Consider the following 21148-nt stretch of genomic DNA (forward strand, 5'->3'; position numbering starts at 1 on the left):
ATGATTAATTTGATGTCCTGAGAAATTAGTACCACAGGGAGACCTACCCTGAGATTTGCTGACTCCTCCTGTTTGTTTTGTTGTTTGTTTTTTTTAATCAATGTCTTTTACACTTGAATACGTAGTAATTTGCTGCTTATGTATAGGAGGGTTGGTAATATTAGGGAAGTGTTTGTTCATCAATTATCTGTTGGGTTCAAGCAAGTTTTCTCTGTTCAAAATCTTACTCTGGGCATGAGATTTTGAGTAGAAATCTCCAGAGATTGTTTTTGTGACTAAATCACACACTTGATGACCCCTGAAAACTGCCTTAGAGATCATGAACTTTTTACTGCTCCTCAGGGTCAGTAACACTGAAGAGCCTGAGCAGCTCTGGCTGGCAATCCTTCAGCAGCAGCAGCAGGGTCAGCCTTGCAGCAGGCTCTGCTCAGGGCCATTGTGCATGTGAGGTCCTATAGATATGACCCAGGGAGAAGGGAGTGAGGCCATGCTGGGGCCAGACTGCACCCACTCCATGCAGTGTACTCATGTTCCCCACACAGCATGGCTCTTGGGACCTGCTCTCCTGCCCACCATGTGGTTAGAGAGCTCAGCTTGTCTTCCAATATCCTTCAGTCTACTTCTCTGGATCTCTCTCTCTCTTTCTCTCTCTCTCTCTCGCTCTCCCCTGGATGTGATGAAAACTCTTGCAACAAGCTACTAGAATATGAACCCTCTGGGAAACACTTTAATTAACAGTTATTCTTGTTAGACATGTTTGGCTTGGGGGGAAAGCAGTTTTGAGGAATTATGAGGAGTTACAAATGGCTTTCCAGAAATCTGAATTCTCCAGGCCGTTGGGGGAAAAAAAATAAATTAATAAATTCAAAGGAGTTCAAACCTCATTGCTTAAGTGTATTTTTCTAACCTGTTTCAGATCAGTGCACAGCTGGGTGCCTGATATCTCCACTTTGTTCTCACCCTCTTCCAGGAACCCCCACTGCTTTGACGTATATGAGTTGCCCTCTCCTACGTTAAAGAGCAGTATTTAAGAACTCCCAATACTGACACCACTTTTATTATACTTTATAACAAGTCACTTTAACATATGAAGTGCTGGGATGTGGTTATGTTATAACTCATGAAGGAACCTGCAATACCAAGAGCTACACGCCCTCCGCTGACACGTATTACCACACACAATGTTCCTTCCTCACCAAGCAACACACCACTCAACCTCAACACATCACTTCTGCTATGTGCTGGCATGTAGCAGGAAACTCCAAAGCTGAGAGACAGTTGTGTTATCCCTGTGTTACAGAACAGGTCCAGGAAATGGAACTGTGAAACAGCTGTGATCATGGGAATGTGCTCCACAGCAGAAAGATGTGAAGGCTGTGTGTCTGCTTTATGAAAAGACAAGCTTCTGCAGATGTTACTGTGCATGGTGTTTTATTCCTTTATAGCAGTAGTGTAAGCTGAAGGGATGTTCTGGCTGTGGTGTTACAGCTGGCCCTTCTCCCCAGGTCATCTCCAAAAGGCTGTATTATGGGTCTCTTTGAAACACTGTCAGGAGCAGCATCCTGTTACAGAACTGTCATTAATGTTTGTTTTTATTTTTCTAGGGTCCACCAGGTCTACCAGGCTTACCAGGACCACCTGGCAAGAGAGGTTCCCGAGTAAGCAGTTTCAAAATTTCTATCCATTTGTACTTGCATCTGCCTGTCCTCCTGTTCCAAGGGCTCTTGTATGGTCCTATGGCTGAATACTGATTGCTCCACTGTTAAGGTCTGGCCTTCCTCCTTTCTCTTGTTCCCTGTTAAAGGTTTTCAAGAGGCCACATTTGGTGATTTGTAGTCTCCCTGTGCTAAGGTTTGGCACCAGCAAAGGCTGGGGATGAATGTTTCCAAATGGCTGTCAGAAGAGTGAGCTCTGTCTGTCTCATTTTGTTTCCAGTATCCATTCCTTCCTACAAACCCAGGGCTGAACATTAGTTTTGGCTGCTTTTTGTTCAGTCCTTCACTTTCCCCAACTTCCCAAATTGCTTCCTTTTGAGATTCTTCACTGTCACAATGCCTTCACTAGTGGGGCCCTGGTCTAGGACCAAGGACTCAACACACAGGGGTGAACTTTTGTTTCTCCTCCCAGACTCAGTCTTGTTCTCTGCCTCCATTTCAAGACCTAAATCAAAATGTTGTATCTGTTCTACAAGATCCATTGCAAATTCCTAAATTTCTTCCTCCTCAGATGGAATTCTGATGCAGATATTTGAACATTGAGTGCTATGTTGAGGAAACGTCTGGTGCCAAGTGGTGCAGCTCAATGTGAGAAAAGTTTTCTGCTTTGGCCAAGCTACAGAAATAGTCTTCCAAAGCTGGGCAACATGCCTGACCTGGATACAGTTACCTGTTGGCACTGTTTTCTTGGTAGCATGGTGCTGTCTCACAAGGTACTGCTGTGAAGGCCGTTTCCTGACCACTGAAACGATGTGGGTTGGGAATCAAAAGATGCAAGTGTCTGAGGATGGAAGAAGGGCATATTTGGATCTGTGATCCAGGCAGCATCCTGACCTGGCAGCAGAGGGAGATTTCCTCACACACACTTGGCTAAAACTCAACTCAACGTAATGTCTTTAAAGAACAACTGAAAGGCTAAGAGCTAGAAGGCTGTGCATTCCCTGAGGACACTTGTTACAGTGCTGTGAGATCTTACAGTAACCAGCAAGGATAAACACACCTCCTTTCTACAACAGGAAAAGCCAAAAGGTCTGCAGGACCTCCCATGGTTTGAGCATGGCTATCAACAGACCTGAATGCTGATTTGAACCATGAGGTTAAGGCATTAGATAGCACCAGGCTCATACACTTCACAGACAGGACAAAGTGCTATGTTGTCTAGTGAAAAATCAGCAGGACTGGTCTGACAGTCCTGGTGTCTCCTGTTTACAAATACCTGAGCAGCAACCACAGCAGCAAATTGCCCAGAATTTGCAGTTCTTAGTAAGTCCCCCTTGAGGCTGAAAGTTTGTTCTTAGCCCAGTTCACTGCTCATGAGAAATGTTTGGTGTTACTTCTTGCAATCTTCTTGTGCACAACCTTGACTCTGTGGCTGGAGACCCCAGCTGCATCCCCTGCCTGATGTGGGAATGATCAAATCTCAGCTCTTCATCAGAACCCCACTACCCACCAAAAGCTGAGCTTTTCTGAAGAGAAAAGAATTATGAGAGTTGTGTTATAACTTTCTGTGTTAGTCCCCAGCTGTAGCATCTCCATCTTACACTTAAGATGAAGCTTTGACAGCCAATAAGCAAGAGAGGATTGCTGAGTTCAGTCCCTGCTAGAGGTGCTGAGAATCAGCCCAGGAAAGAGTTCCCAGTTAGGAAGCGCTCAGCACAGCTGAGCCTGGCTTGGCTCAGACCTCTGCAAAGAGGCTGTGCTAATTTTGGGAGGGGGCAAAAGGGTCATTCTGTAAATGTCTGGCCTGGAGCACTGGAAACAGAACTACTCTGTGTATAAGTTGTTTTGATTTGCAACGTGTTTCTCCTAGTATTTTTTTCTCGCGGCTCTTGGGGGCTTAAGGCTTTCGTTGCAAAGAAGAAGAGCTGCCAGAAACTAAGACAGGCTTAGGGGAATTCTTGCAACTTTTGCTTTAGTTATGCAAAGTAAAATAAACGTGCAACACTGCAGGGGTTTTGTGCTACCACTGCCCAACCTGATCCTCGAACAAAGCAGCTGCAGAGTTCTTCCTCCTGCCCAGCCCATGCAGAGCACATAAGGTATCTCATGAAGCTCCTACCCAAGACTTGAGCTCCTGAGGGGAGGTGGATATTGCATGTAAGCTTGCAGCGCTGGATGCCAGAGGAAAGGAACAATATTTACCCTCATTGTATCTTGCATAATTTCTACATTCTCGATGCTTATACAACTACTTGGCTCATTTGAAAATCTAGTAGCAACATTTGACTCAAACTTCTGCAGCTGTGAATTCCATAAAGTTGCTCTCTTGCTGACACAGTGCAGTATTTCCACTTCTTTGAATTTCTTATAGTCTCTGGTTTATTTCCCTCTCTCCCCCAGTATTGATCAGGGTAAAGTAAAAGCTCTGATTAGCTTTGGCTTTGTAGAGGAGGTTGCAATCAGTGGCAGCTGGTAAGAAAACCTGGCTGATCACATGATTCCCCCTCCTTGTTTCCAGCAGATGAGTATCCAGCAGATAAGACACAGACTTGCCTGTGCAGTCTGAATCTGGCTCCTCCAGGGAGACAATGCCACCTGGTTTGCAATAACAAAAGTTTTGCAAAAGCATGGAAGATGCTGTGCTCAGGACACATCTCAGCATTGAAGTGCAAGCCAAGGTAGGGTAGCAAAGTGGATAGTGGCAGTCTTCCTGAAAAAGCCAGTTTCTTGATTTTTACAAGCATGGAATTAATTTTGCACCCACTGAAGGAGATTCAGGCTCTACTCTGTGACTAGGAAGACAGAGATATATAACAAATGAAAGCTGATGTTTCTTCTTTTCCTTATTGCATGAGGGATTTCAAGGGTAAGGAGGGAAAGTGTTGCCATTCTCATGACTGGAAATAACACTTCCTGGCTCACACCACCTTTTCAGAAGCCCTGCAAACCTGTGTGGATATTGCTGCATTGGTCATATGTGCCTCACAGGAAGGTTTTCTCTCTGTATCCAGATAGGATTGTTGTAGCTTTACCATTATGTCTGTGAGGCTTAAGCAAGAGATCTGTTCAGACCGTTCCTCCTCCAATAAATGTGTCATGTGCCTTGGCAAGTGTTTGTGTAAGGTCTGAAGTGCCTCTTGAAAGAAATGGCAGTTCTAGCAATGAAGGATTTCCCCATTTTGTGTGATGTGAAAGCATACAGTGGGACAGCTTTGCCATGGCTGTGTATGTGAGCGGTGACATCTGGGTATGTGCACAGCAACCCGAGCGGAGCAGTTCTGTGGGAGCAATGTGTGTTGCACATCATTTCTGCAGATGACCTTTGTGTTTCTTCAAACATCAAGGTTTAGTGGGGAGGCAGCAACGGGGGCTGGGGTTTGCTAGCAGAGCTGTGCTAACAAGCTCTACAAGTAACTGTCAGCAAAGGGATCCCAGTGGAGTAATAACTTCTGAACCATTGTAGCTTATTCCTGCCTCACCCAGGCTCAATTAGCTTCACTCCCATGCTGTCTGCAGGAGAAGCTTTTGTTGATCACAAATTGTGACTCATTCCAGTCCTCACTGGTATAGTCAGACCAGCAAACTACCCACAGTCTAATCAGGTCTGCAGAAATGTGCTGGGAACCATCACCCTTGGTCCTAAATGCGCCCTTCTGGACCAGCACTGTATTAAACCTCAGTCATCTGTTCCCCTCTGACGTGAAGGACGCAGCAAGCTGACACCTGACAGGCAGGAGTTTGTTGTTGGCTTTGCTCTCAGGACAGCAAGAAAAGAGCTGTGGTCAAACTTTCCAAAATAAGTAATTTAGGAAGCCATGTCTCACTGAAAGTCAATCTCCCTTTCTAACAGGTGAGCATACTCAGAGACAAGTGCAGGGGTTTATCTGTGATATATAACAGCTCAGAAGCTGAACTGGGGATAAAAAACTTGGCTTACTGTGACTGCCCCTGTTTTATTCAACCTCCTGATGCAATACAGGAGAAATCCAAATGGATGGGTCAAGAGAATGTATGTGCACTCCCCGATGCTTTGGGATGCTCTTGGCATCCTCCTGTGAACCTTAGCAGCTTGAAAGTTTGCAAGGTCCCAGTGTAACACATCCCTGTTACATTTGGTCTGTGGTTGCAAAAAATCTCCCTTTCCTTTAAAATGCAGGGCTTCCCTCCTCAAACAAGCAAGAACTTAGTCAGCTGTAGAGGTTCCCTGGTATCCTCATTTCATTAGGAAGGTTTTCCAATTCCTGAAAGAAGTGTTTAAAGAAACAGTTTGTTTGGCCTCGCTTCAAATATTTAGCTCATTTTTCAGCAAGCCAGAGGTCAGAGTGGGATCTGTAGGTCAGGAGCAGAAGAAGTTGCTTTTACACAGTGAAACCCCAACACATAATGAGTTTTTAATCAGTGGTCACTCCTCGGACTGAAGCTTTCTAGCATTTTGCAGGAGTTCTCCCTGTGAATAGTGGAGGGCTGGGGGGAGCTGTGCACAGTTACACTTTTGTTAATTTTTGAGGGCTGTGAACCATTAGACATAAAAGCGCTTCTGTGAGCAGGGTCCCATCTCCAGGCACGTCACTGAGATGAACTGGATGGCACAGCACAGTTCTCAAGTAACATCATTCAAGTAAAGGACATTCCAGGGAGATTACAAACCCTGTCACCTTTGGGAAACCCTGCCTCACTTGGAGAACACATTCAGGGATTGTTCTGGTCTCCGTGCCACGGAACCTTGGGCTGCTGTTGTCCCATGGTAACATTTTCCTTGGAATTTCTGGTGCAAGGCTCTGGAATATTTCAGATGCAAGTTTGCTTGCTGCTAGACTGGAGTGTTTCAGCACTTACAAGGGAGCTAAAACCAGCGGGTGAACAGATACATGTGCAAACTGTAACATGTGCTGAGGGTTATTCTATTCAGTGGTCTCATCACAGTCCCATCCTGTGCATATAAAAGAGGAGCAAAATGAATGTATTGATCATAAATACATTTAGGGGAATCCAAATTTCTATATATGAGTGGAAAATTGAACGAAATCCAGGATAGCATGAGTGAAATACAGCAATTCACTATAAAACTACAGAGCAATTAACTCTTGAATTCCTTCCGTGTGGAAAGAGAGACCTTTCTGGGAGTACTGGTTAGGAATGGGTAATTCTGTTGGGCACAGTAGGAGAAGAGGAATGAATGCTGGACTGAGTTGGATAAAACAAGGGTGGGTAGCTTGGGGCATGATGAGTGTTACTGGGGGTTGGAGATTGGTGTGTGGATTAACCTGTGAGGCCTGCCAGCTCTGATTTTGTACTGCTAACAGCTCCTGAGGCAGCTGCTGTCCTGTACCTCTTGACACTCAGCCAATCTAACTGTACCACACCACATCTTCTTGCTCTGCCAAGAATGTGGGTGTAATCACAGATTCAGGACTAACCATGTTGGAACACATCAAGATCAGTTATTTTATACCATTTTTAGGACTGCTGCCAGACTACGCCCTTTGCTCCACATTTATGAGAGCAGTTTAAAACAGCTAGCACAAGCCCTGCATTTGCTTACAGCAGTTTCTTGTGTGCCAGACTGGACTTCCCACTGTCACTTCGTGAGCAGAACGTGGGCTCTTCTCACTAGGATAAGACCACATCGGTCTGAAGGAACTTGATGGGTCTCTGACCTTCCTTTGCCTGGATTATGTGCAATGAGTATTGTTGAATTTGGTGGTAAAGGCTCCAGCTTGTGTCAAGAGCCTGTGTTTTTCATAATCACATTTTGTTACCAGATACTGGGACTAGATTCCTTCTCCCTTCTTCCCTTTTGGTTAAGGCTTCTTATGATTTTATTGCTCTGCTTTGGTTTAGGGCTGGAAGAGCCTGCATTAAATTATGTCAGTGGTGTGAATAATCTCTTATCAAGGAGAGCTTGATCAGCAGCTGTGCTTCAGTGTTCCAGGTTTGCTCCTGGAAACTATTATTTCTAGTTAGGAGTCACACCAAATCATGCTGTTCCCTCCAGTCTGACACTGGTTTAAGCCTGTCCCAGGCTGTGGTGGAGCATGGATTTCAACTAACTGCATTGAAATGGGCTTTAAGCCAAGCTGCCTGACTCCAAAATTGAATAACAGCTGAATTTCCTCCTCAAATCTAGCAGTAGTCTGGATTTGTGAACCCTGTTCAGAGCTACCTAGATTATTGCTTACGTGTAAGAGCTTTTTAGGAACTCATCTTTTATAGAGACTTTACTGTTCTGTTTTCTCTCACTTCATATTAATTTTCATACATATTGGAGACTTGGAAGAGTTGGGTAGCTCTTTTGCTCCCACAGATTTGTTGGATTACTGTAAGAAGGACATGAAGTCTCTGACTTGGTGTCCCACTCAATGAGGTGAACAGATGATGCCACAGTTTGCTGGAAAGATGAATTTATTTAAGTCTACTCAGTGCTCAGTTACTGTGTTTACAGCAGCTATAAGGGGGTTCAAATAACAATTTGATACCCAAACAGCTTAATTTTAATTAAAGCTGTTTCAGTTTCATTGGAAATTCACAGCCAGGGTAATCTATTGGAGAATTTCATGCTGAAAATTTGAGAGGAGTTTGAGAATGGGACATTTGGGTTAAAAATGCCATTTGGAAAGCTCATCCTCAGCCTTTTAATTGAACAGCCTCTTGCAGTGGAGCAGAGTATGTTGTGAAATAGCAGCACTGAGCAGTAAACAACTGTCTGTGCCACAGGATGCAAGAGCTAAATAAATAAATAAAGCCATTTTTTGCTATTACAGGGCAGTAAAAATAGAACTGAACAGACATCAGCGCCCTGATGTTCTCTCCAAAGAGAGCAAGGGCACTGAACTTGGATGGCAGTCACATGTTTAAGTGCAGTAATTTTCCCTGGAAATCAGACCCTGAAGACTTTGGCCCCACATGTGCTAAAATGCTCATTGAAAATACTACAGCTTACTGAGAAAGTGTCTGAGTGGCTTTTTATTCCCTTGCCTGCACTTCCCCTAACTAGAGGGTACATCAAAATGCTCCTCGAGGTAGTGTAAAGCTCACACACAGTCTTGGCAGAACAGGAGTCCTTGGAATTGAATCTTCAGGTTGTTTCATCTCCCAGGAACGTGTTCAAGAGGACTTAGAATTGTTATTACTTCTGCCTGAAAGGTTAATAGATCTTCTGTACTGTATACAGTCCTGGCATAAACTATTCTTAGCTACTTATTCCAGATAATTCCTTAAATAGTATCCTGGAAATGGTCATTGGAAAATATGCAGGATGCTGTTAAAATATAATGTAAAAGGAGGTTGTGCTGTGTGTGACCTGAGGTAGATGTAAAAGGAGATACTGCTGAGTGTGACCTGAGGTAGATACTTTGTCAGTATCACCGAGTTGGGAGACCAATGCAAAAATACAGATTTAAATGGCTTAGATATGGATCCACTTCTGCTCCCTCTGTTTTACTCTCCAGCCGTCTATTCTCTTTCTAACCTCTGAAGTCAAAAACCTGGTTGCCTTGTCGAGGAAATGAGCTCATCCCAAAGAGCTGAACAAGTTCCCTTTAGTAATTACCTCTGTTCTCTTTCATTTTGGCCAAAAAAACTTAACACCCCCGCTCTCCCCTGCCTGCCTCCATCTGCCAGGGCTTCTTGCAGAGCTGTGACTCCCCTGATCCCAAGTGTATTTTCTGTCCCTGATTGTGGAATATTTGGTGTACCCAAATAGATTCATTATCATGACATATTTTGTGGTGACAAACACACATCCCCTCCCATGAAGGCAGGTGGGATCCAGCAGCCAAGGTTCACAGCTCTGAAGGCACTACTGAGGGTTCACATGGAGCTGTCTCTGCCTCTGCAGGCTGTGGTTGCTCTGCTCTTGGGTCTGGCCACAGCCTGCAGCTTCCTGTAGCTCCCAGGTCTAACTCAGATGCCTACTGACTCCTTTTAACTCTATTTTGTGTTTGTTGTGTTTGTAGGGTCCTCCAGGTCCCCACGGAAATCCTGGCTCACCTGGCCCCCCAGGTTTGAAAGTAAGTATTGACTGGTGTGAGAAGCTTTGCTGTCCTGTTTGAGGGGATGTCCCAGAGGGGAAAGTGCAGCTTTTCATCCTTCTACATACAGTATTACAAGTAATAGAAGCCATTTCACCCCTCTGCTTGCACACAGACCCTCCAGCAGCACAACCAAAACCTTTTCCTGTGCTTGAGAGAGGCCCTGCTGTGTGCCTCAGCTCTGGGTTATGTCTCAGTTCTGAGTTCTCCCTAATTTCACAGACTGCCTAAATAGGATCCTGCTTAAGCTGTGCCTATGCCAGGAAGCAAACTGCTATGTTGAGAGGAGGGCAGTGCAATCTGCCCACTCCAGAGCCTCAGCAGGTCTGGATTTCTCTGCTTTCTCATATCTCCTCCCTGGGTTTTGCAGCCTGTTACTCCGCCTTAGGGTCCAGACAGTGGCAGCGTGGTCTGGCAGAACCTGGCTTCTTCCTCTGCCTTCCTCCTTCTGAAACTCCCTTGTCTCTCCTTCCCTCTCCAGAGTTTCTGGGAACACTGATCTCCATTAGTCCTCCCAAACTGATCCCATTACTTCCTTCTAGGTGTCCTCATCTCCCCCGTGAGGTGTCTCAGACCTCCTCCTGTGTTCTGTGCTTTTCTCCTGTGCACACATTCCCCCTGGGGTGCTGTTGCTGAGTGGGAGTCACCCCACCTAGCCAAACCTTCTCCTTTCGTGTGGGACTTTAACACAGAGAGGTGGCTCCAGAGGGAAGCTGACCCAGTGTGCTGCAAAACCCTTCAGAAAGCTCTTTTAATTCCCAGCTTGTTCCTGTGTATAAGGCTTTGTGTTTCCTAAAGATTGTGAAGTTCGTAGGAAACTGGTTTGGATTGTTTTGGTGTGGTTGCTTACAGAAATAAATTTATATTTTATAACACCTAGCTGGGACACAAAAAATAATCAGGTATGATTAGAGGACTGATACTTCTCTCCTGTGAGGACGGGCTGAGAGACCTGAGGTACTGCAGCCTGGGGAAGAGAAGGTTCCAGGGAGACCTTCTTGTGGCTTTCCAGTACTTAAAGGGGCCTATAAGATAGGAAGAGACTTTTTAGCAGGGCCTGCTGTGATAGGACAAGATGTGTTCAAACTGAAAGGCAGGACATTGACACTAGATGTAAGGAAGACCTTTTTCACAATGACATTTGTGAGATACTGACCCAGGCTGCCCAGGGAGATGGTAGAGGCACCACCCCTGGAACCATTCCAGCTCAGCTTGGAGTGGGCTCTGAGCTATCTGATCTAGTTGGAGACATCCCTGCTCATGGTAGAGGGGTTGGGCCAGATGACCTTGAAAATTTCCCTCCAACCCAAACCATTCTATGAATAGTTGGGTTTTGAAAGGTAGTACTTAAAGGTTTTCACTACCAAGGAAGCTGTAGAATGTCTCAGCCAAACATAAAGGTACAAGCAAGAGTTCTTCCTTGTCATGATCTCATCAGTAGGCAGAGATGTTATGAACACTATTGATGCTCTGGGAAAAAGATTCTGGAAACTTGGCAGATGGCCTCTATGTGATTAAAAATTAAGCACTGGAGACATGCTGGTGAACAGCAGCTGTTTTAAATTCTGAGCTGTAGTTATATGGCCTGAAAAGTGAAGCTGTAAAAGTTCTACATCTTGGTGTTCTGCGTTTATTCTCCATCAATGACTTCCAGATCACACTTGTTGAGTTTTATAACTCAAATCAAAGTTCTTTTATCTAACTTCCAGTCTTGCAAATTCAGCCTGGTCCAACCTGCAGAGTCAAAACAACGTTTCTGTGCCTTAGGAATTTTTTTTAAATGCTTTTAGCCTAATGCCTTGTCAGAAATCATCATTTAGCTGTACAGCTGTATTCAGTTGGTGTTTACTAGGTATAAAAACCACCTGTAAGTATTTTTCCTGCATCTTGATGGACGATCTGGCAGCAGGAAGCCCTCAGCGGATGGACAGCTGTGGGAGTCTGCATCAGAGACCTGGTGTCATTGGTCTGTGCCACCATTTGCAGGACTCTAGATTGTTCTTGGGATGTTTCATTGAAATAAGTACTAAGTTTGTAATGGGATGTGAGAGCTTCAGCTCTGCCCAGACCTGGATATAACTTCACCTCTAGCAGAGAGAGCTGCTAAGCCATGAATGCAAGATCAGAAGCACCTTTTGGAAGGTGTCTATCAGATCTTGGGGTTTTGACTTCCTTCCTTTCATTTTCCTGGTGTTACACCAGTTTCAGAAGGTGGACTTCACACACACACACAAAAAGTGCTATTTCCCCCCCCCTTACATTTTTGATGCTCATACTCTTCACCAGGCTTGACAAGCCTGCACCTGCAACCTGCTGTCTTTTGTAGCCCACCCAGCCCACGACCAAAAATATGAACTTGTGAAAGCTCAGCCTGGGCAACAAGGCCAAGCAGCCCCAACTAGAACTTCTCTTGCTGAGAGTGTTCAAGTGACTGCTAGGTCTTACCCAAATAGCTATTAACACCAGGGGGAAAACAAGCAATCCAAGCAAGGAAACAGAAGTTTCCTAGATAGATACAGCTTGGAAACAATGACTAACACCAAGCGGTTGTCACTTAGGAAGGAGCCCAGGAACACAATTTTTATCAGCTGCATTAAGAGAGCACTGCTAAGGTCAGGGGATCAGCTGCATGTGAGGGACATGACGTGGCTTTGCAGCTGCAGAGATAGGCATGCTCCAGTTGTCTCTTGTAAGCTGTGTTGCACTGGTGAGCACCAGTCTTGTGTTGGACCGCCTCATCTCTATCCTGTGCAGAGTCCACTTCATTCTCATCACTGGAGCTGAGAGCTTGTAACTCCTGGTGCTTAGGAATCTGATCTTTTGCACAGAGCTGTGTGTAGCTGGTGAGCCAAATTCCTGCTGATCTGCTTGGGCATGGTTCCATTGCCTTCAGTGGCATTACACTCGCTCGTGCCGCCTGAGAATTGAGCCCGTGGTGTTTTTCTCAACCATTTATAATGTGCAGCTGCTTAAAGGGGCTTCTTGCCACTCTCTGCATTCTGTTTATTGTCCTTGGCAGCTGCAAAATTGCAATTGCATCTAGTTAGCAAAACCTGATTATAGTAGATAACCTCTTTAATGGTTGCAGACAGATGCTGGGCTGGGGTTGGATCTGTCTACATTGACCTCTAGGCTGCTGGAGGGGCAGGAAGGGGTTTTCTGCTAATGACTAGATGTAGATCCAAGGATGCTGTAATGGAATTTGGGATTGGGAGGAGAGTTAGCTGTCAGATAAGGTGTTTTTCAGAAGTCATGACAAGAGTTGGGTTCACATTTCTCTTGTGGAGGCTTTTGGCATCAGGGGTTAGTATGGTTTGCTTATATACCTGCTCTAAATAACTCTGTCTTGTTATCATGCTAGGAAAAAACTGAATTTTCCTTTTTGTGAAGGATTTCACTTTGAGATAGCGCAGCAGCTTGGCTCACTGATGTTTAGAATATTATTAGTGGGATTGCAAAGCTGAGGTGTTTAAGTGGTGCTCCAGACTTCTAGACTCTGGACTTTCTCCTAGGTAGGAGAAAAAAAAAAAAACAGGAAAATTTTCTTCCTTTGAAAGAGGAAGTAGTATGCTCAAGCAGAGAGAAGCTTGTGGGCAAGGTGCAGTGGCTTAGCAATGTACAAGGCTCAGGCTAATTCCCATGTTGTGGTTTCTGTGTGAGAAGAGTTGGACAATTAATCCACAATTACAGCCCTCTCATCCAGGCCTCCATTCTTTCTGGCCCTGGTGCCATCTTGCTGATTAATCTGAGGGATGTGTGGTCCTTCTTGTGGCTGAGTTCTCCATCTGTGTGATGAACACTGTGGACCCACATCTGCAGTGCTGAGCACAGAGCTGTATTGCAAAGCAGTCTGCTAATGTGATCTGGAGCATCCCAGGGAAAAATGTTAGAGGCTTGTATTCCTTTACATGGCTCAAATTCATCACTGAGCACATGGCAAGGTTTAGGGAGAGTGGTGGGTGTCTACCTGCTGCAGTACAGTCATTTTGCAGAGCAGAAATTAATACCCTGTGATCCTGAGGCCTGCTCCAATCTGTTCCAAGCAGTTGTAGCACCCACTGACTGCTCTGAAGCTCACATAAGTGGGAGAATTGCCCTTGATAACAGCTGCATGCAAAGCAAGATTAGCTGCATGACTTCATAGGCTGTTTGGAAACCAGACAGCCTTCATTCATAAGTTGTACAGATGCATCTGCCTTGAATCAGCAGTGCTCCCTACAGTCCATAGCCAAATAGTCCAACACTCTGAACCTTGCAGCGTGTGGTGGATGGTGGAGAAAGAAGTAAGGCAGAAAGCATGTGTTGAATGCAGTTGTAGTAAGGCTGCATGGAAAAGCTGCCCAGCTCACTAAAACTAGACCTTTGTGCTGCTAATGAGAAACACCAGTTTAGAAATACTATTAGTCCTTTGTAGGGTCCCACCTTCCCTCCAAGCACTTCACCTGAGAGCCATTAACTAACCCTCACAACTGCCCTGTGCTTGGCTGTTGGTTTTGAATCCCATGCTGCTCATGTGGCAACACAGAAGCTGTAACTGGTTTATCATCCCAGAGGTGTTAAACAGCCAGTGCCTGATACTGGGATACCTGTGTCTTAGCTGTGCCAGAAGAGATGTTATACAGACCTGTCCTGCTTTGCATGCTACCCTTCACCTCTCTCCTTTCAAAAGAATCTGGCATGCTTCAGATTTCTACCAGCTTTTCCTGCTTCTATCTCCCACCCTGTTAGCTGTACACATCACCTTTCCACCTTCTAAATACACAAACCAGGATTTTCAAAGGAATCTGTTGGAATGAGATGTTCAAATGCTGCTGAAATTAAGCCTGTGTTCATCAGAAGATCACAGTCTTAAACTGTAATTTCTCTCATTACAGTTGTTCAAAAGGAAAATAGAGAATTCTGCCAGTTGAAGATAAAGTTGTGTCTCCTTCCCCTGCCAGCCCAAAAGCCTCACAATTGCTCTGGCTGTTGGTAGTATCTAATTAATGTAACTTTCTCTGCAGTTTCATCTGTTGCCCACAGTTTTAAAAAAGCAACAGCATCTAGCAAGTCGTATAAAGATGATTTAGTCACAGTAATAAGCCTGCTAATTATTTTTGTGATGGTAGTTGTAGACAAGAAAGATATCACAGCTGTCTAGTCTAATAAATTTCAAAAGTCCTGACATTGCCTACTTCCAGTTATCCTGTCTTTAGTCAATTTAATACTGTCAAATACTATTTAAAACTCAATGCTTTAGCAGCAGCAGCAACAGCAGCAATCACTCACCAAAACCACCCCCAGCAAAACAGCTATACCCAGGGACTGAACACATTTGGGAGGCTGGGGCAGGGCAGAGATAAAACAAAATGTTTTTCTGGTTTGGAGGCTTGGTGGAAGCAGAACACAATCTATGGGCTGGGCCCTTGGATTATGTCATTAACTGAAGTTTATCATTTCAGGGTCAGAAAGGCGATCCTGGGCTGTCTCCTGGCAAAGCTCGCAGTGGACAGAAGGTAAGGTGCTGCTCAGGGATCACAAACAGTGCTTTAAACCCTGTGTATACACGTGGGGGGAGTCCATCCTGCAGCCACCAGCTTCACAAATACCTATGTAGGCTTAGGACCGAAAATTAAGACTTAGACCCAGGCTCCAGGAGTAAAGAGAGCTAGCTAAGGTATTGACCACAGTGCACTGAAGTGCCTGCTGCCACAGCTTTTTGTTGTCTAAGTGTTTCTCCATTTTATGCACAATCTGCAGCTTCTGCTTGCTGCTGGCTCATGGCTACTTAAGATAAGCATTTGATCTAGGGTGTAAGAGAAACAGCCACACCTTGCCAGCTCTGGGCATGCAGCTGTAGAAAGAGGCAGTCCCAGTGTAAGCCCTGAAAAGCCTGGAGGCAAAAGGAAGGATGTTCTGGTTGAGGAGCTGAGAAGCAGTGGCTTGCCTCACATCACACACGCAACCCACAGCAGATCACTGCCGTGGGAGCAGCCTTGATGTCCTACTGGTGGAGAAAGGGAAGCTGCTCAGACCACAGCTCTGCTGTCTGATAATAATTTCCACCAGGGTCTGCTCAGATCAACACCAAGCACACAAGTGGGAAGCATAGTTGGGTTTTTGATTTAGTAATTATTAAGAATCAGAGTTCTGCTAATTCTTTGCTGTTTCACAGCTGAGCAATTTTTACTGAGGTAATGAGTCCTCACAGAAGTCTAGAAGTGAACAGTAGAGCTATTAAAGCTCCACAACTTCTACCTCAATTAGTTCTTTCAGTGTTGCCTGCACAATACTTCATAACTCGTGTCCAGGGTGAGAAGCCTGTTTCTTTTCCTTTCATGATAAGCCTTGCTATAAGTGCACAGCTAATAGAAAGCATCAGCCATGAAGAACTTAGGCCTTTCATTTGAAACCAGATGCCTGCACGAAGCACAGCAAGCCACAGAAATGCAAGATGGAGAGCAATTCTAGAAAACACTGAGAAGGCTAAGTCTGAAATGCTGCTTTTAACTTAACAGCACGAGATGCCTTTTGAATTTTCTGGTGCACTAGATGGGGAATGGCATTGGCTGGAAATCATCCACCTGCAGAGTCTGGAACCATTTTCTTGCAAGCGTGCTCAGTGTAAGAAAGGGAGAGATCCAGATCACTTTCAGCTCATGTTAACAAGGCTTTATTCCTGTTAGCAGTAAGAGAAACAAGGAGCTTCCTGCAGGAGTTTGGAGTGATGCCTAATTTTCAAGCTAGATACTCCAAATGCGTTTTCAGTAATCAGGCACAGCACACCGTCAGAGACTTTAAAGGTGGTTTTGATCCTAATCAGAGGAGGCCAAAGTGGGCTTGTACAAAGTGATTGGGTGCTAGGGAGGTTACACAAGGAAAACACTTCTCTGTTCCTATGATGATTTGAGTATGACAGCTGGGATGTGATGCAGTCCCTCTTCAAAAGCAAAGGCCACTGGAAAAAACCCTTCCACACCAGCAGCCTGCAAAGACCCATGTTCTGTAGGCAGGTTAAATAATTATCCCATCAGTACCATCAGCACTGGAGCCATGAGCTGAGCCAGTGTGGTTTGGGTTTGGCAGGAGGTGCCTATTGTTCTTATTGCATCTAAAAGCTAAAATTTCCTTGCCCTGGCTATTCAAATGCCTATCGAAAGGCAAGTGAAGCATGTGACTGAATGAGATCACTGCAAAACACAAAAGCATCCATTCTGCTGGCAAAAAAGCAACAGCTGCCATTAATTAACTGGGTTTATTATTTATATAAGCCAGTTAATAGAGATGTTGTTTAAATCTACACTTCTCACCCAGGCATTTTGTGAAGAGTTGCAATTAGAATCAGAAATATTAATAGCTGGGTCCTGCTGTCAGCAAAATCATTGCAGGCACAGGGAAAACTAATCCAACTTGCTTGCTTCCTGCAGGGAGATGTGGGGTTGCCTGGTTTGACTGGGTTCCCTGGACCACCTGGTAGGAAGGTAAGAGTATTCTTTTCTAATTAATTAGATCTGTTCTGAAAGTTTCTTCTCTAAATCAGGCTAAAAGTCCTAGAATCCAGAAAAAAAAAAAATCTGGTGCCTGATTTGCAGGTCTAGAAAGGTTGTAGCATCAAGACTATGTAAGGGTATGAAATTAAATTCTGGGTCCAAATTTCTGTTCCTTCTTTGTATTCCATGTCCCTCTGCACTGCATCCTGACACTAAGTCTCCATCAGGAAGCTGAAATTGGACCTGGTTCAACCAATGTGTTAACTAAATGGATCCACAACCAGCATCAGTACTCAAAGCCTGGATTCAGAACAGGCTTAGAAACTCTGAGGAAACCTTGATTGTCTTCTCCTGGTAAAGCACATATCAAAGAAAATATCAGTGTGCCCTCTCTGTTTCCCCTGGAGTCTGACAGCACTAGGCAGGTTTTACTTAATTTCCTTTCATGTTGGTGTTTCAACAGCATAAACATCACCAACAGCACACTTATGCCTAGAGAAAGTATGTAGGGATAGAGCACAAGATCCATCCTTGCCTTCATACAGCAGCAGTGTTTGTGTGCTCACAGCCTTGCATTCAAGTCTGCACAGCAATACCTCAGCAATCCATATAGTGAGCTCATAACTTCCATACATCAAGGACACTTCAGCTGACCTTCCACTTCCAGGTTATGTTGGTAGGCTGGTTTGGGTTTGTGAAAGCTGGACCTGTTACAGGGAGCTGTTTGATAGTTGGGCTCAGGGGACATGACTCCTCAGCAGGCCAGTATTGACATAACTAAGCTGATAGTTAAATTTAGCATCTTGTTTCAATCACTTCATCAGTCAATGAGTGGTTGAAGTTAGACTGTTCCTCAGGCCAATTAGCTCCACACAAACACCTACTCAGGTATGCTTTAAGACTCTGGGGAGAGAAAGAAGGTGTGGAGGAGGCTTCTCCAAGACTGTTGGTTGTATGCTTTATATTGGAACAAAATTGCCAAGAGTAGGGGGTTGGATTTGTCCCAAGACTGGTCATGCTTGAGGTGCTGTGTGGAGCTAGGAGCAATCGAGTGATTAATTACCAACCCTTTGCTGTCACAAACAAGTTCTAACAAATAGGGTGCAAAGAATCCCATTCTCCTGGTATAACAGCTCATAAAACAAAACCTTGCTGTTGTGATCAGCAAAATGTAATGTCAGGAGTGCAAGGACTCATAGTGGAAAAAGTGGAGAAGGAATAGGAGATTGAACAAACATTCCTGAGTCCAGCACATAGCCTTCACATCTGAGCTCAGCTCCCACAGGACGGGGCAACAGCAGGGGTAGGCTTCTGTTTCTTCAAGTAATGAGCAAGCTGGATGCTGAAATTTTTCCTTTGGTGCAGCTTAAAAACCCCACCTCCCAGTAGCACTAGTCTGGCAGTAGGTTTGGTGTAACCTGGCTTTTATTAGCATCCTGCATTAAGAAAAAAAATTTGCAGCTGTTGGAGAAATGTTTTGGGGGGAAAAAAGTCTTTTTTTTAATCTGGATTCCCTCCTGGCATTCTCCCAGTGAAAATATGCTGGTGTTTGGCTGAAGGTGAACAACACATCTTGGCTACCAGAAAACAGCAACGCCTTGGAAAAGGACATCCCTCCTGCTCAGTCCATGGAGGGACTGTGAAAGGAGCTCAAAGGGCTTTGATCTGAAAACACCATGTAGAAACTTTCAAATAGGCAAAATATTTCACCAGAGGAAACAAAATACTCTTCTCACTAAATGAAACAACTGGCTCAGCAGCATGAGCTGGAGCCACAACCAGGCAGCATCTGGTTCTGGATACTGTGGCCCCTGCCTTGTGAACGCAGAGCTTTGCTCTTTGTATGCTTGGAGACTCTCATCCCAGCACCCCCAAAGCCATTTGCCTGCACCAATCTATGAGTATATGAAACTGTCTTTCAAACAGCAGATCTCATTCCTGTTCTCTCCATGCAGCAAATGTTGCTTTTGCCTACAGGCAGTCCTTGGGAGCAGTGGCAGGACTTGAATGTCCCCTCTGCCCTTTGCTGCCTACAAGGACTTTGGCTTTTGGCAGCAGGCTGCAGACTACAGCTGCCTTGCAGATACATCTCAGCAGAGCACATCATTGCTCCCAGCATCAAGTGCTGTGGAGGAGAAAATGGTTGTAGCAAAATACATGATTGTAGAAGACAGCAGCAGTGAGAGAGAAACAGCTTTGTTCAAGTCACTCAGAGAGCAGAGACAGAGCTGGGCATTGGTCAGTGCTTCAAAACACAGCCTGCCACACAGATCTCCTTCCCTGGCTCTTTACTCTTCACATTTCCTATCAAACTGCAGCATGATCCAGTTTTAGCTAGCGAGCAGGGATTATAAATATCATCACAGATGAGTAAATCCTTCACTGGAGTGCAATTTCCTTTCTGAATCACAGCCCTTTGTGTTGAGCACCCTGTAATCATCAGGAAGTGTCTGGATAAAAAAGCAAATGGAGTTGTTTTCATACCCTCTGCCCTGTCATTTTAGTGCTATTTGAAGAGGGTTTTAGCAGGTAAATGCTTTTACATTTCAGCCAGCTTAAGCACACACAGGCTTTTGTGGTTTTTCCTCACTTAATTAACCTGAGACAGAAACATTGCAGCATACCATGAAGAAACACATATTCAAAGCTTCCTAGAGCTCCTTCTGTGTGAGGAGGATATTTAATAGGCTGCAACACTAGTGGATTGTCTACATATTTCACTGAAGTGCCATTCGCTTACTGTTAGAGACATCAAGGCAGTGTTTGTCACAAACTTCAGCTCAGCACATGATTCGAGCACCTTAAGGGGCTACCATCCAACCACCTGTTCTAGGTGGACATTGCAGGCTTGAATTACCTGTCCTGCAGGAACCCAGTCAGATCAGAATGACTTGGAGCCTCAAGTTAGGCACCTGCTTCCTATCAGTGGAGGGAGAGAGACATCTGTAAGTGTTTGTATCCATGGAAGTAGGTGCTCCAGTTGTCTGGAGAAAAAGGTAGTTCCTGCTCCAGGCTGTGGCCAGAATAGCTGGGCAGAGGCCCCACTGGCTCCATTCTAAATCCCAGACCACAGCTAGAGGTGCTGAACTCAGGGCTGTTTTGTTGGCAGCTCTCTCTGGAAGGCATGGGGGGTTGGCCAGAACATTCAAGTGGGTCTAGACCTTCACAGCATGCCTTCACTTTCAGGCCAGACACCCAGCCAGGTGAAGCATCCTCTTTCCTTTCTGATGATGCTGAGCTTCTGTCAAGGAGCCAGGCAGAGGATAAGCAAGAGAAGACCTCATGGGACATATTCCTGGAGAGGGCAGGGAATCCTGTCTTCTGATCCTGCTCCAAGAGCTGCTGAGGCCTTTCCAATTAGGAGCTGTTGGCTGAGAAGCACTGGCAGCATTTGGAGAAAGGACCTTTCAAGTGCTTCAGATAAGGGCCAGGCAGTAGCCAAATGGTCTTTCAGGTCAGCCACCACCTTCTCAGGAGGTGCAGCTCAGTCTAAAGTGTGGGCCATGATCAGCAAGGTTGGGCAGGAGAGAACTGGTGAAAAGGGAATCAACATCTTTCCAGGCCAAAATGTCTGAACTAACAATCAAGGAGGAATGCAGAGGGGAGTGGGCAGTAGCCAGGATGGCTGAGAGCATTGCTTACTTCTGCCAGCAAAGGCTTATGCTGCAGCTCTACAATAGCCCGTGGGAAGAATAAAAAGGCTGTTACGCAGAGGTGTGGACCTCTGGGTTCATCCTAGTGAGTGAAGCAAAAGGCCAAGTCCTTGGCCAGGGCTTGGTTATGGCTTCCAGAGCAGGGGATGCTCTTCTGTGGGTTTCACAGCCAGGTGATGTGTGCCGGGAGCCCTGCCTGGGGACAGGGTGAGTAGCAGAGCCTGAGTTACAATAAGCAGTTGCAACCCACCCTGAAAGCATCTTGTGATCTCTGTAGTATTTGTGTAAGGGTTGTTTCTTGTTTGTTTTTTCTCCCTGTTTTTTTCAAGTTACATTTTCTG

The 21148-nt window shown here is 45.1% G+C and overlaps 1 protein-coding gene across 1 annotated transcript in view; it reads left to right on the plus strand.

The window, feature by feature from the left end:
• The window catches only part of COL27A1 (collagen type XXVII alpha 1 chain), a 159109-nt gene that overhangs the window by 25354 nt on the left and 112607 nt on the right, over positions 1–21148 (plus strand). Inside the window, exons 4-7 of the mRNA XM_054393343.1 lie at positions 1605–1658; positions 9611–9664; positions 15127–15180; positions 17092–17145. Of these exons, the coding sequence (XP_054249318.1) occupies positions 1605–1658; positions 9611–9664; positions 15127–15180; positions 17092–17145 (216 nt within the window). The remainder of the gene's footprint in view (positions 1–1604; positions 1659–9610; positions 9665–15126; positions 15181–17091; positions 17146–21148) is intronic.

This window comes from Indicator indicator, chromosome 28, assembly GCF_027791375.1.
Source record: "Indicator indicator isolate 239-I01 chromosome 28, UM_Iind_1.1, whole genome shotgun sequence".
NCBI lineage: Eukaryota > Metazoa > Chordata > Aves > Piciformes > Indicatoridae > Indicator > Indicator indicator.